The 16,534-nt window shown below is 37.5% G+C and overlaps 1 protein-coding gene across 2 annotated transcripts in view; it reads right to left on the bottom strand.

The window, feature by feature from the left end:
• Nucleotides 1–130: 130 nt before the first annotated feature.
• Nucleotides 131–16,534, bottom strand: part of mc5ra (melanocortin 5a receptor) — an 18,324-nt gene continuing 1,920 nt past the window's right edge. The window contains exons 1-2 of one of the 2 annotated variants that reach the window (XM_016470065.1): nucleotides 10,983–11,012; nucleotides 131–1,355 (exon numbers count right to left, since the gene is read on the bottom strand). In XM_016470065.1, the coding sequence (XP_016325551.1) occupies nucleotides 293–1,279 (987 nt within the window). In that variant the 5' untranslated portion in view covers nucleotides 1,280–1,355; nucleotides 10,983–11,012 and the 3' untranslated portion in view covers nucleotides 131–292. Of the gene's footprint in view, nucleotides 1,356–10,982; nucleotides 11,013–16,534 lie in introns of those variants that run through there. The other variant, XM_016470064.1, reaches the window with a different exon arrangement.

The raw sequence follows: 16,534 nt of genomic DNA on the forward strand, positions 1-16,534 counted from the left end.
ACTGCTCCGGGTGTGTGTTCACGGTGTGTGTGTTCACTGCTGTGTGTGTGCACTTTGGATGGGATAAATGCAGAGCACTAATTCCTAGTATGGGTCACCATACTTGGCCACATGTCACTTCACTTCTTGATTAATCGTCCAGCATTCTGCAAGTTTGAGAGAGTTTGCGTGATATCATCACAAAAATCATATTCTCCAGTCCATCTAGATCAAGGCAGGGTTGAGACATTCTTCTCAGACCTTTCAAATTCTTGTGAAATGATAATCCATCTCTCGTTTTTTGGGTTTGAAACTACCTGGACATTCCAAAGACGTTCCTCAGGCTGTAGCAGCAGATGATTTCCTTCAGCGTTTTCCGCATCTCCTGACTCCTGAAAGCGTAAATGAGAGGGTCGATGACTGAGTTGCACATAATGAGGATGAGGTACATGTTGAAGTGCGACATGAAGCACATGCAATAGAGGTTTCTGGGACAGGAGATCATAAGGATGAGGTGGAGAAAGAACGGAGCCCAGCAGACGATGAAGATTCCCAGAAGGATGGTCAGGGTGACGGCTGCCTTCATGCTGGCTCTCTGGTGGATGGAGTTGTAGCCCGGCAGAGCAGCGATGCGTTTGACGTGAGAACGTGCCAGCATGAACATGTGGCTGTAGAGGGAGGCCATGAGCGCGAGCATGATGAAGAACATGGAGACCAAGCACACAATGACAGACGTGTTGTCAGAATAGATTATGAAGACGATTCCACAGCCGGTGCAGAAGGTCCAAATTCCACCGATGATGAGCACGGCCCGGCGCACCGTCATGATGTTGTGATATCGTAAAGCGTAAAAAATCGTTACGTAGCGATCAACGGCTATAGCTAGAAGACTACACATGGATGCCACCACAGAGATGCAGATCATAGAGTCAAAAACGTTGTCCATCTGTCTGATGAAATGGTCCTCCACCACCAGCTGGCGGTTGGTGAGTAAGTAGATGACGATGGTCTCCCAAGCGTTGGAGACGCTCACCAGCATGTCAGCCACGGCCAGGCTGCAGACGAAGAAGTACATGGGAGAGTGTAGGTTTTTGTTTTTCACAATGGCGCAGATGACCAGGATGTTCTCCAGCAGACTGATGATGCCAAGGATGAGGAACACCTCGATGGCGATGTTGAGCTGCTCGCATGCTTTAGGCTTGGCGTGGGATGGGGTCTCGGTGGCGTTGAGGAGGTCCGAGACGGGGCTGGAGTTGACATGGATGGCCCAATGGGACAGGGTGGCCTCTGAAGTGTTCATCGTGGATGAAGGATTCAGTGGGAGTGTTGTAGACTTTTCTTGGAGTCACTGGGTTGGTAGACAGGGCATCTTTAACCTGCACAAAATGAAACAGATAATGTTTAAACTAGGAAGGGTATCTTTAAAATTAAGGCTTTTTATTGACATTGATGGTTCCATGAAGAACCTTTAACACCCATGGAACATTTCTATTGAAACGTTCTTCAAAGTGGAGAAAGATTCTTCAGATGATTCAAATGTTCTTCACACTAAGAAAAAATAGGTTATTTTGAGAACTGGAAAGATGGAATCACCAATTCAGGCTCATTGAAAATATGTGCTTGTGGCAACTTTCCTACGTCACCGATATTATGTGCTTTATTGCGCATTTCGCAGCAGTTTCAGAGTGAAATGTCCAGTGAGTGGTGCCAAAACGTGCATTCAATATGTGATCATGGCCACGTTTTTATTACGTTGGTACAGGCACGTATTGCTGCATTTTTATTGTATTGGTTTAGGCATGTGTTGTTGTGTTTTTATTATGTTATTCAGGTACATATTGTGGCAGTCCAGAATTCAACTGACCAGTGACGCTAAAAGGTTAATGCTCTATCGTGTTGGAAAATAACATACCTCCTAACCCAACCCTAAACTTACCCGATTAACGAATGCAAAAGTGATATAAAAACACATTCGCTGAATCGGGTGAGCTACTGAGCAAACTTACTGTGTTAGAAAACCTATAAAGATGAACTTGGATATATGACACTAACATTCGAAAGTATCAATTTTAAATCTCGCAGCATGTTCAAATTGTTTTGAGGTCATAAAATAATTGTGCAAGGAATTCTGTGAAAAATGAGGCTTTATTATTTAAAACTCTGGCCCTGTAGTGTGCATAGGATCACTGATGACCGTTTGGGCTGTATGTCTTAAAGACCCTTTTAGCCTTTTGACATTTGCATATAAATTACACGGCTGGCCCCACAGCCTACATTTATATGGGTGCTAAATATCCAAAGGTTTTCCCCAACCATCCAGAAGATACTAAACAGAACAACACTCTGGTTTCCCCATCTGACTTCAAACACATTCCAACGAGAAGACGTTCACACTCAATGCCTGGGTGGCCAGTGAACCACCTCCACACTTACAATACACATAACACACACACATAAAGACAATTTCTTTATTTACGACATAATTAAGCTGTTATAAAATGTATATGGTATATGCATGTGTTGTATGTATGTTCCCCTAGTACAGTACATGAGCCCAGTTACAACTCTTTATTGGTATTAGTTAAACTCTAAATGTTTATATCCAGGTGTAGGAATGTATCTCTGAACGTATATCTTCTAGACATTTCTTTCTTGTTATCGAAACAATCTGCTCTTTATTGCCTAAACAATGGTGTACACTATGTGATGATGAAATGCATCATACTGTTTGTACCATACTTTGGGTAAATCTGTACCAATTCTCCAGACCAGCAAAAAACATGCAAATGGGCCGTAAATGGAGACAAAGAGAATTTCTCCCGCTCAGAATTCACGCCTTGTATTGGCCAGGGCACCAAAGATGGAAGAGGGTTAAAAGTCCCTAACCCAAACCAATCATTGCTCAAACCTTTTGAGACAGACCCTCTACAAGACTCACTCCTCTTGAGTCTGACTTTCTGGCAGTTTTCTCTTCAAGTAATTTTGTCGATTCTCTGTTCTTCAGAGGAACCCGATGAAAGCCTCCAGCTCACTCCTAACGAACTCAACAAGAATCTTCGTTGTCTATCCATCCGAATTCTTGTTCAGCAAAGCCAGTGCAAGTAACCGTTTCCAATTATTTAGATGCGTGCCTAAGTTTGGGCCCCCCTTTTTTAAGGTGATTTTGATTCTCTGATGATTCTCATTAGGTTGTGGTTAAGTGATGTTAAATACTGCCATTCTTTTGTCTCTCTCTCTCTCTCTCTCTCTTTCCTTACTTCCCTTCTTTCTATATGTACATGTTTGCTTAGTTTAGTTGCATGTTAGCTGCAGGGGTGTGAAGTAACGAATTACAAATACTCACGTTACAGTAATTAAGTAGTTTTTATCAGTAATTGTACTTTTTAAGTAGTTTAAAAATTGTGTACTTTTACTTTTACTTGAGTACATTTTAAATGATGTATCGGTACTTTTACTCCGCTATTTTCCTCTGTTTGTGGTCGCTACATGCTTATTTTAATTTTATTTTTATCCATCAACGTGATTGGATAGAGAGATAGTAATTGGTCTCGTGACTTTCATCAAATCAAATTGTGCATAGAAAACTTTAACCGCCAACTGTTTATCATGGCTGCTGGAAGTGCATTATTCAAGCATCAATTCAGTCGCATCTTCCTCTAACTTAACATGTTAAGGTAAATTTAGGATTTCTGCTTATTAAATTATTCAGTAAGTTACTGTAAAATTTACAGCAACCTATTTACACTGTAGCATGACAGCTGAGATACATTTAAAGTGGGGGACGTCTTGTCCCAGGTGGGTTATTTTAACCCTGTCATGGGTAAGGAGTTATTATCATGTGGTATATCAACTACATTGTCTAATATTTCCATTTCCCCATTTAATATATTGATGCCTCATCACCCTGTACATGCTAACCTCATCTCTAAATACGTTACATGTTAGCATTAATGCACACCAGTCTTAAGGAGTGCACCTTCCTCTATCCCACCATACTAAAGGGTCTGGGGTTTTTTGCAAATCCTCTAAATATAATTCAAAGTAGCACTGAAGCTTACCTTACAGTATACCGCACTAAAGAGCATAAAGATCACAAAGAATTCAGGATGAAAACCAAACTGCACGCATGTGTCTGGTAATAGAAGCTCCACTGTATGACATTTTGAAAAATAAATAAATAAATAAAGGTGTTATTTTTTAGCTTTCCTGGATGTCGCCCACAGCCGGAGGACAAACCTTTGATCACAGACAGACGCAGTCACGCAGCCAATACCTAATTACACTTATGAATTCTTCTTTGGCACTAATTCATCATCTCTCTTTCTCTCTAATCTTTGAGATAGCACTTTAAAAGGTACAAAAATACATGATCACGCCCCAAGGTCTTCTAGCTACTGCACGACATGAAATCTAAGCAGTACGCACATCCTCAAAAGCATATGATCATCTGTTTTGTGACAGAAGGCCAGTACGGCTTTGAAACAAGCCCATTGTTCATAAAAAAAACAGCCCTGCAAGTATTTTACCAGTGAATTACTTTTCCTGTGAAAGAGGAGATTTATTGTGGCTACTGGTGAGCATCGCTCAGGTCTCTGGATAAAGGATCCTCTATCTGAATGTGTGCGTCTGAAGGCTTTTGCTCAATAGTGTGCATCTACTGTCTGCTGATGACTCTACAGTAAATGAGTCACTGCCCGACAGAACATAGAAACAAGAAAGTAAGAAGTACACCGATTCACAGCCAAATCAAAGGACTGTATTGACAGCTGATGGCAGGAGAGCAGTATATAATATGTGCTGAGAGCTGGATGTGTCAAACAGAAACACAGAAAAGATGAAATATGTTGAGTTACAGTCTTTTCATCCTACCAATGAGTTCCTACAGTACATTTCAGCATGGACTAGGTCAGTTTATGAGCGATTGAGCCTTGCATACTATTAATACTAAACAATTAAGACATTTATTTTGCAATATAATTTGTATATTTAATTTAAATGTGTTTAAATATGTTTAAAAGAATATGTTATTTACATTTTAATGAAAACGTATTATGGTTGAAATGTGGTTGGAGTTATTGCTGAATGTATACTGTCAAGCTTTTATGGTAACCTGAAATATACTTTACTGTCATTTCTATTGAAACTTGTATGTCATGTATTTAAAAAAATATTCATTATTACACATTTGTCGCAATTTAGTATGTATATTAACTTTAAATATAATCAAATTTAGAATGTTAGTCAACACATCAAAATAAGTGTACTTCTTTAAACACGACAAAATATTATTAAAGCATGATGATTTAAAATTTACTTTTAAGTAAAACTTAATTTGATATTATTATAGTGCATTTCAGTGTATTAAGAAACAGTCATGAAAATGTACCTTAGTGGCCTTTTATTTCATTAATTTTGTTATCTGTAAGCACGGTTTTTTATATATATAATTTGAAGATTTGAAGTACATTACAAGTGCACATTATATGCACCTTTTTAAGGCATGAATAAGGCTTAAAAGCATGTGGCTTGTTGAGAAAAAGGAGAAAATTGAGCATAAATCCCATTGAAAAGGGATCCTACACATATCAACTGTATGAGGATGCAAACATCATATTAGAGACTGAAGCTGACTGTCTATCAACACACACAACAATGCAATAAATGAAGGAATATGGAAGCAGTGTTGTATTATAACTGTGGAAAAGTCCTTTAAGTAAGGTCATTTGCGAAATGCACTGCAGTGGTGACTCACGCTCACGCCATCAATAAACTGTGAACTAGAGTGAGTGTGAGACAGCCACAGCGTTTCAGTCCAGCATTAATTTCAATCAGTACATCTTGTAGCATTTTCATTGTTTGTGGTATAGTCCCTTTCATTTTAATAGGTGAGACTACATCAAACATCAAATGAAATGCATGTCTAACATAATGACTGTGATTTGGACAAGTAAGACCTGTTCCTGGTGGTTTATCCATGAAGTACCCTTTATATTGGTCCTGGAACATGTCGTGGTTGATGACAGAATAATTGAAAGCTTAGCTACACTCTCAGAGAAAAAGCGTACAAAAGCGTCACTGGAGCAGTACCTTTTCAAAAGGTACAAATTGGTACCTTATTTATCCCTAAAGTGGGATGTGTGTACCTTTTGAAAGGGCACTGCTCCACTGACGGCTTTTGTACCTTTTTCTCTGAGAGTGTATAATGCAAATGACATAAATTGAGCTTATCCTAATATGATGGACAACCTACATATTTTCAGAATCGAGGCAGAGGGATGCATAAGTCAACAACATTGCACAAAAAACAACATTGCACAAAGAACAACTTTGAATATATAATGTTTCTGTGGGAATATTTCCTTTGCAAACTTTAACAACAATGTCAGGTGACATTTATTAAAAAAATACTAAATCCTTGCAGGTCCCAGGTGGCAGAAGAGAAAATCTGTGATAGATTCTAGATTAGTGCAAACACTTTAATATCAAGATTTGACATTTCAAAGGATTTCATGTTGTTGTTGTTGTTGTTGTTGTTTTTCCAGAAATGTGCCATCAACAGATAAAAGCAAAGCTATCACTCCCATTAGAATAATTTTCACATAACTGTAGTGGATCTAGCATGCAGTTGTTGAAATTGAGTGTAATTTTATTTTGTTTTTCAGTATTAAAGGTGGGGTAAGCTATTTTTCAAAAACGCTTTAGAAAACTGATTCGGGCCGACTAACAAAACAAACTTGTAGCCAATCAGCAGTAAGGGGCGTGTCTACTCATGATGTGGAGGAGAGAGCGTTCAGTGCACAGGACGGACATTAGCCGAGCCGAGCGACAGAAAGATAGAGATGGCGGATAAAAAAACAAAAGAGGAAAACGTCTGTGAAACAAAAGAAGGCTTAAGGCAAGAAGTAGGACCCGTGTAAATATCGGATCAGCTTTCCAGCGCTGGAGAGAACTCAAGGAGTGGAAGGCCTGCGATCGGACGCCGAGGTTGCTTTGTTTCTTCTCGATAGGTGAGTAACACCGTGTCTGCGCCGCAACAGCTAAAGTCTGTCTAGTACACTGGACGCGACAAAGCGACCATTGAAAATCATTTGAAATTTGTGTCAATACGTCATGAATAGAACGCAGCAGCAGTTTTCTGTCAGGGATTTGTCGTGTCGTGCCGCGCCGCATCCAGTGTAGACCATAGATATGTATATACAGTATATCTATGGTGTAGACAGCATCACTGATTATAATGAGTTCTATAGTATTTTGTTGCGCTACGTCCGGTGTAGACACGGCGTAACATTGGTTTTGCTTTGTTTCACAGAACTAATCGTTGCCTGGGTTGCGTACGTATGTGTGGGGCGGAGATATCAAAATAGGGGCGAGACACTTTTGGGGTAGGGGCGTATTTGTTTTGGTGATTTCAAATATCAACATTGGCTCCCAGAAATCGCTTACCCCACCTTTAATGATAGAAGTGCTTCTATTGTCTTTGTGATTAACATTGTGCAGAAACATTGATTTTAACATGCTATAGTTATCATCTAACTTATTCTAACTAATTCTCTCTCATCTAACAGGAACTTAATTGGATCTATTAAATTGGTTCAACAAAACATTATTTGTTTAAATGAACTTGTTTTAGTCTTGTTGTATGGACCCCAACTAATTGAGTGGAAATGTTTTCTTCATTTAATCAAGTTCATTGAGCAAACTGTTTTGATTGTGTGAGTCTAATGCCTAGGCCATTACATGCTTTTAAGAGTCCTCTAAAACAGATACTGTCAGAGTACATGATTCATTATGAGCGTCAGTGCTGGCAGATGGTGTACAGTAGTTACAGTATCTTTCAGAGGGGAATAACCAGCAAAACCTCCACCCCATAAGAAGAAGAAGCTCACTGCTGGCACATGCTAATAAACTGTATCTGATTCAACATATTTGTTGTATATTCTAGCTAAATTCATTACCAGCCCGCTTCAAAAGTCCAATGGGAATAGCACCTACTAATCTTTGATTATTTTCATACGATTGGAATTAATTTTTCTAGTTTTCAAAGAAACTGCTGAATTTGGGGAAAGCTTATTTTTGGCTAGATAACACTATTTTTAGAAGAAACCAGTCAAGATTCGCTGGATGGAGAGAATCTTAAACTGCATCCATTCGTCAGGTCATATTGTGCACTTAGAGGGCAAATGCATCTTTTTCGCTTTTTAAATACATGGTTTTCCCTTCTATTATATATGTATATGTTTTTTAATCCACTGGACAGCTCTACTCCCATTCACGGAAAAAATTAACTCTAAACCCATGTGTAGATCAATGTACTGATTATGAAAATGATTTGTGTTTGTTCGAAAATAGTTTGCTCTGAAGTAATACTAAATACAGGTAAAGTGTGTCCTTGAGGAGCATTTGCTTCTTTATATAAAGCCTGTTTGCTTTTTACTTCACACTTTATTACGTGTTATTTATGTATTTTAAACAGAAGTGAGCAAAAATAATTTTGTGTCTGAGAACATCAACAAAAATGTTCCCACATGTACTCATACAGTTCTCTGTGTAATTGTTTCCCATGCCTTATGTAAGGGATAACATACATCTAGCCTGTTGTTATCGCAGAATAAAGGGAACTTAATGGGAATTTGATGGGAATATAGATCACTCTTTAAAAGAGGACATCTAGAACGATGCAACCAACTATGTATATCAAACCAAACATTTAAAACCATAAAAGAAGTGGTGATCAAGTGTTTCAGAAAAAGAAGAGCAAAAGCCACAAGGATCCATTTCGAAATGAAATCTTTCTGGCATAAAATGGCAACATAAGCTTGAGTACAGTTGTATCCAATTTGGTCCGTGGCCTACATGAAGGTAAAGCATTGGACTCTAACTATAATTCACACAATACCATAACTGTAAATAACACAGAGAAACAGAAAAAGTTCAGTATTTCAATATTAAATTATTTAAAAAAAAATCATTTTCCACCTATCACAGTCTGAAAAACATTTTTAAAAATATGTAACAAAATGAAAGCAATAATGAATGCTTGGAAAAAAATGTTTGACAGCAAAGGTTTTGTGGTAAAAATAAAATGGAAATCAAAAACACCACAGAAAAAAAAAGTAAAAATGTAGCATCTAATGCAGTTATTTAAATATGGCTGTGAATAAAACATTTCTGCCCTAAATTTTGCTCTGAATCCTTGTGAGAATTTAAAAATAGCTGACAGTTTCAGGCTCCTTATTAGAAAGTAGTGTTTTGACAGCAAACATACTTTCTATTCAACTCTCTCTCTTTGCGTGATTCTGACCTACAGGTTGTACCTCAGAGACCATCACCTGCATTCAGACTCATCCCGCATTAATTCAGCTCTTCAAGAGTTCCTATGAAAGGATTATATTTCATTTATTGACACACGCACACAGGCACAGGCACAGGCACAGGCACGCACACGCACACGCACACGCACACGCACACACACATTCTTTTGCAGGGATCTAATTGGTCCGTTCTGCTCTTGTGTAGTGCATGTGAATCATGGAGGCCTCTGGGACCCCACACAAAGACTGCAATTGATCTGCAAGCAATGTGCATTTCTCAATGCAATGAACCAAATTCAGATAAAGAATCATTTTATAATCTCATGGCCTGTTCTCAGGGGTGAGATGTTTCTGGAAATTGTGTTATTTAAGAAAGCTTATAACACACCTTTCCACTGCTAAACAATGGCAGCGAGCGCATGCTGACTGCGGTGCATTGGAAGATGAGTCGCTGACCTCCAAAGCAGATGAATCCTGATTAATAAAGATACATCATAAACTTTTATGATGTGTGGTTAGAAGCAGACGCGGTCATTCCTGTTATGGTTGGGGTTTGAACTCAGGCAATAAACGTTGTTGAACGTTGTTCAGCCTAAAAGGGTTGAAATAAATTATTTTAATAGTTTTGTTTTTGAGGTATTGATGTTATCTTCCCTTAGGAAAAATGTAGTGTTCTTAACTGTTGTCACCATTATGTTATTTTAGTTTCATTATCATGGACTTTCAGTTTATTTCACATCACGCTCCTGTCTCCTTTGTTCTAGTTTTCCCGCAGCCAGCAGTAACCATGGACACCCATTATAATCATCACACCTGTTCTCCCTTTAGTTCATTATCACTGTGTATTTAAGTTCCTCTGTGTTTCGCAGCTTGGCGTACTGCTTGGATTACCTTCTATTGTATTCTTTAATAAACTGTGTTGTTTTGAATCGTCTTCGTCATCTTTGGGACTATACGTAACAACTGTAGTGTACTTGAAATCTTAAAAAAGTATATTTAAAAAAACTGTACTTGCGAATAATCTAATATTAACGAATAAGGCCACTTAAGTGTACTTAAAAAGAATCGACATTCATGACTGTCGTTCTTAACACACTAAAGTACACTTTTAAATAATGTCAAATTAAAAAATTACTTTAAAATACATTTTAAATGATTATATTTAATAATCTTTGGTCATGCATTAAAGAAGTGCACTTATTTTGAGGTGCTGACTAGCATACTAAAGCACTGGTGAAGCACTTGATTATAATTTTATCTGTAGTGTTTTATTTGACATTTTATTTGAATTTAATATATTGTAGTAAATTATAACTGCATCATTACGTATGTGTAATTACAAAAATATTTAAATACATGACATACATGCATCAATAAAAATGACATTAAAATATATTTAAGTTTTTTCATACATGCTTGTCAGCAGTTACACTTTAACCATATTTCAAAGACAGAGTAATTATGAAATTACATGTAAAGATGTACTAAAGTTCTATTTAAGTACTATAGTTAAGTCCCAACATATTAAGGCAATAAAACACTCTTCATTTTTAATCATTTAGAATTGCATTTAATATAAATGTAAACTATAGCTAATGAATTTGTAATGATTTTAAAAAGGCTAGCGATTTCGGTCATTTCGTCAGGAATGCTTTATAGTGATAAATCATCAAAACCATTGCTAATACTTACTGATGCTTGTGCTGTTGTTTTCCCTCCAAAAATGATGTCATTTCCTGGAGGATGATTTTGTTGGAGAAACTGGATTTTGTTAGGAAAGTGATGAGTGATGATTTTTTTTTTTCCAAAAAAAAAACAACAACAAAAAGAAACAACAACTATATTGATCACCAATTAAAATATAATTCCCAAGAAAACATATTCTGTTTAAAATAACTGATTCGAAAAATGGGAGAGGAATTATTTTATTATTATTATTATTATTATTATTATTATTATTATAAAATAGATCTGATTCTAAAATCTCAGTGAGTGAATCCTGGTGTCTTTTTTGTATTGCTTTTTCCTATTGTTTTATAAAAGCATAAACCACTTGAGGCTCAACATTAAAGCAATTTTACTCGAGGTAAAGAGTTTTCTTTGAGAAAACTAATATGATTTCCATTTTTTAAATAATGTTTAACGGAAATATTGTATAGAATATATTAAGCTGTAGACAGAAATATGAATACATGCTATATAGCAGGAATGATCCACCTTATAATTACATATAATTCACAAAGGTACAAATGAATGTGTGGGAATGATTTTAGCTTGATGTCACCTTAAATTAACCTCACTGCACATGGAGCACACACACACACACACACACACACACATAGAGAATGTATCATATGATAAGTTATAATAACTGGTCACAGAGTTATGAAAGCGCTGAGGTTTCCTCACATTTAGTGCCTCATTCTTGTGGTGTGCTGCTGCCACAAACACTGAGCTCTTTTACAGATAAGTGAGGGTTTGTTTTGTTTTTTTGGATGATGCCTCAGAATATTTCACAATGAATGTATTTGTTGTCTGCTGTGTCTTGTTGTGGAAAAACATGTGCAGAACAGCTTGATTTCTAAAGAGAGCTTCAGAATGCCCTGGTGTGACACGTCATGAATAAAACATGTTGGGAACACCTTGTGCTCCTCCAGTCTACTGACGCTGAGACCTCGTTTCTGAGTGCTGGGATAATGAACTGTTTTGTTTACTTTTCACAATCCTTAAACTCTCAGCTTATGCTCTTGAATCCAGAAAGAAAATAAAGCCAGACATATAGAATGGATGAATCACAGACGCGCACGTCACAGGTAGTCTTTACAACAAGCATGCAAAAATGGTAATCAGGGTGCATTTCTATTCCACACGATATCCAAAACATTTTAAAGGGGTGGTTGATTGCGAAAGTTCAATGCAAACGGAGATATCGTCTTTTAAAATTCTGGCAGTTTAATGCCTACAAAAACGGCTGGTAAGGGACTACAACGAGTTACTTCCCGGGTCCGTTACGTCAAGAACCCAGAATTTTACATAAACCCCGTTCCCGGGAACACGCAGCAAAGGGGGCGAGGCCATGCTGCGCTGCTTTAGAGAAGAGGAAGAGAAAACTAGAGGTGCACGTAAAAATCTATTCATATATGAATCGCGATTCTGTCTTCTAACGATTCTAATGGATTCACAAGTTTCACAATGTTCTAAAGCAGCGTTCTCATCCTGTTCCTTTTTTCTACGACTTGTAATAGCTGCTGGAACAAAGTTGTTTTTGTATCTCTCTGTTCTGCACTGTAGGAATATAAACCTTCATCCAGAAGGAAGTAGCTGGAATTCACTGCGCAAAGGAGTCGTCCGTTAAGATCGCTGTAACTGTCAGCCTACTAAATCATTTAACAAAGAATTTCTCTTCTACATTTCCAAGCCGAGACACTGAAGGAAAAGATGAAAATTGATTCAATAAAAAGAACAGAATCGGTCATCATGGTTCTGTCAATGTGAAAATGGGAGTTTTCTTAAACAAATCAAAACAAACGCTTTTTACACACAGCTTCACAATTTGCTTCAAAGTCCAGTTCTGAGTCAATAATTGTCCCAAGATATTTATAGGATTTCACACATTCTATGTGTGAACAATTTGTTGTTGTCAGAAGATTTTACAGTTGAGAAAGTTAAAAATGCACATAACAGTATGATAATCTCACATTTATCGAATAAGCTACAAGCTACATTTGCAACAAAGTGCTACATATTTGCTATTTGGCAACAAACCGAGCATCCCACAATGATTTTAAAAATATCCTCGACACATATTTTGGCCATTTTTCTTACATAACACTGTCTTTACATACAGTATGTGGCATTTCTCAGTGTTGTGATGCAGATCTGTGTTGATTCCCCAGGGCTCATTAAAGCAGGGAGCGACTGATTCATGCCTGTGGATTTAAACCCCACTCCAAATAAACAACCTCCTTTATCTAGAGCTTCGTGAATGTTTATTGCTTTTTCTTAAATAAGCTCAGAGGACCTTCTTGACCTTCAGTCAAGCCTATCATTCCTGCTGTGGTTTTTGTCCATGCACCGCTGCAGAGGGCACACACACACACAGAGAGAGAGAGCGAGACGTGGCATGATCTGCACACACACCCACGCAGCTCTGACTCAATCCCACGAACACACTCTGCAATGTCTCAAACCCAGTGATCCACCTACCAGCATTTTTGGCATCAGAGGTGCTTTCCAAGTCAGTAGATCTCACATTCTCAACATCTATTTATGCCGCGCTTACAAAGACAATACAAAAAGCACATAAATAGTACAGATACATACAGACAAACACACACACACACACAAACAGCTGAACTGACGCACATTGCATCTACCATATAATGGTGGAGAATATGCTGTCTATTAGCACTGAAATGCCAAATGAGAGATCATTTGGACCATTTGCTTCAATTAACCAATTAAAAAAAAGCTTTTCCCAGAAGTCCCTCTGCATCAGGGGCGTAGCCAGAAATGTTTCAGTGCTTAAAATATAGTTATGGCAACCCTATAAATTGCCCGCTGAAAAGGTAGCTAGAAGCAGGAATATGTATGTATAAGTTAACTTGGACAGAACATCATCACGCTCCAGCATTAGTTCTCACTCATTTGTGCACATTTTACAGTCATTGCATTCGAGACTGTATTGCATAATGTACAGTAGCACCAGCAGTGCATGTGTGGCAGCGGTACAGTAGATGTCGAATGGGTCTGGCAGTGTATGTATGTTTCTAAGCCATCTTCTGAATCAAGTTTGCATCATTGATCATTATTCAGATAAAAAATACTGTCTTTACGCTCTGATTTCTGCAGTATAACACAATTTAAGGCAGAACTTTCACAGCCAAGCAATCCTCCATGCAGGCCTGGTTTTACGGAGGTGCTATAAGCACCCTCAGTTGAAGCTGTAATAATAACATATCAGCGAAAGAGATTAGGCGAACGAGCAGTGCGCATTTGTGTTTGCGCTCTGGAAAGCATCAAAGGTTTCTATTTCCAACGTGTTGTGCCTTGAGTAATGAACCATTCACAGACATACCTGTTTAATTTTATGAATGCGATGGCCAAGCAGAGGCATTAACGCCGTTGATTTTGTCCAGTGCTGAGTTCTGTGCACTCGCGGATCCTTATTACAACAAACAATGTGTAACACGATGTAAATAAGAGATTCATTGCATAGTGTAGAGAGTTGAATTTAATGGAACTTCATAAGATCGCCATAAGATTAGTGACAGCTTGTTAGTAATTATAAAGGGAGTGTTCTTTGCACCATAGCAATGGATGGGACAAAAATGTAGGTCACAATAGATTTGCACCTCACTATTTTCAGAAGCACCCAGATTTGATTCTGGAACTGGACCTGCCCCGCTGCCATTAATACAGTAGCCTATGTCTGTTCCGAACGGGCGATTCTTAACTTCTAATAATTTAACTTCTCGATAATTATGTCAAGTAATGTGTATGCTTAACCTAATTTATGAGAGTGGTATATTTAATCTGAATGTGTAAATAAATGTTTACTTCATCGCTATCACACAAGAGTGTGTGTGCGCTGGCCTGGGCATGCTGTTTTCTGTTCATAGATGCTGATACGTGTGTGACAAGGTTTATAGATCAGGCCTGTCTGACTGACGCAAGTGTATTTTTTGTTACATGAATGAATTAAATCATGAAGAATGACTGGAGACGGATTGGAGATGCTTTTACTTTGTGTTATAAGCCTGCTGCATACTTTTTCAACGGCTTTCAAAAAGTGGTGGGGACAGAATAGACTTTGGCAAAAAGTGGTGGGGACATGTTCCACCCGTCCCACCCGTCCCACCCGCAAATTAGGCCTATGCAGCACAAAGGTCAAAACACAATGCGTCTAAAGCATTGATTAGCCTAACATTAATGTTAATTAATAATAGCATTGTGGGTGGGACTAACAGCAACTGACGAATCATCATTTTGACAAGTGTATGGTATGAATCTACAGGAAGAGGGAAAACTAAGAAACTGCATGTAATTGACCATGAAAACTTGTGTTTAATATTTATATATGTTTTTAACTATATATATGTTTATTATAATTATTTTAATAAATGACATCCATTTGGAAAATTACCAACTTCTCAGGGTGAGTTTCACATGTCACTCTTGTACTGAAATAAATATTTAGTAAAGGATGTTTTAGCTTCGGATGCTGCACTCCAACATGTCAACATCCTTACAGTAGATCCATTTACAAACACTTTACAAATTGATTGAACTGAATCATTATCATCGATCAGTATTTTTCCCAGATGTCCTTAAGTTGCATTATTTTCATAATGACAATTTAAGCAACTAATTGTTTATGATTACATTAGATTTCGTAAAATGTTGTTGCTGTGCTGCTGCTACTATCCATCAATTATCATCTTGTGAAGTGAAAAGGTGAGTGTTTGTGAGAAACAAATCTATCATTAAGGCGTTTTAACTTCAAAGTCCATAATCCAAAATAATGTTTCCTCCAGTGAAAAAATCAATCTCCTGTTGTTCTCTCACATCAAAATCCACCCACATATTTGTTTCAGACGAGATGATTTTTCACTGAAGAAAACAATATTATGGATAGAGGACTCTGGTTGTGGCAATGGTTTGAAGTTAAAATGTCTCAATGATGAATTTGTTTCTTACAAACATGCACCTTTTTAGATTAGATTGTGTCAAATTTTTGTGTCAAATGTTATTGTTTTATAAAAACATATTGAAATATATATTTTGTTGAATACTGTTAAGACTGTGTTTGTGACTGGGTCATATTCTGCACTATATATGGTTCCAACATGTCACATCACTGTTTTCCTCCCAAACATTTGAGCAATGCTCAATTCAATTAATTCAAAAGAATTTTTTTGATTGACTCATTGCTTTATTAAGTAATTAAGCAAGTAATGAACTCATATTTAAATGAGTGTAGGCCTACACAACTCTGTCAACAACCTCACAATATGACCTACTGTAGGCTATAGACTATATTATACAAATTAATCATGGTTTTATTATAGTAAAAGTGTAGTATGTTTTTTTGGCATGCTGATTATCATTTGTATTGTATAACCACAGTTTTACTACAAATACCATGGTTAAAATCAAGCGTAGCGTTAGTTCTGGCAGGTCACGTTAGTCAAGCTCGCATCAGCTGACTCTCAGCTGATCCCCATCAACCTATGGGAATACGA

This window comes from Sinocyclocheilus anshuiensis, unplaced genomic scaffold (genome assembly GCF_001515605.1).
Source record: "Sinocyclocheilus anshuiensis isolate Anshui unplaced genomic scaffold, SAMN03320099.WGS_v1.1 scaffold1976, whole genome shotgun sequence".
NCBI classification, from domain to species: domain Eukaryota; kingdom Metazoa; phylum Chordata; class Actinopteri; order Cypriniformes; family Cyprinidae; genus Sinocyclocheilus; species Sinocyclocheilus anshuiensis.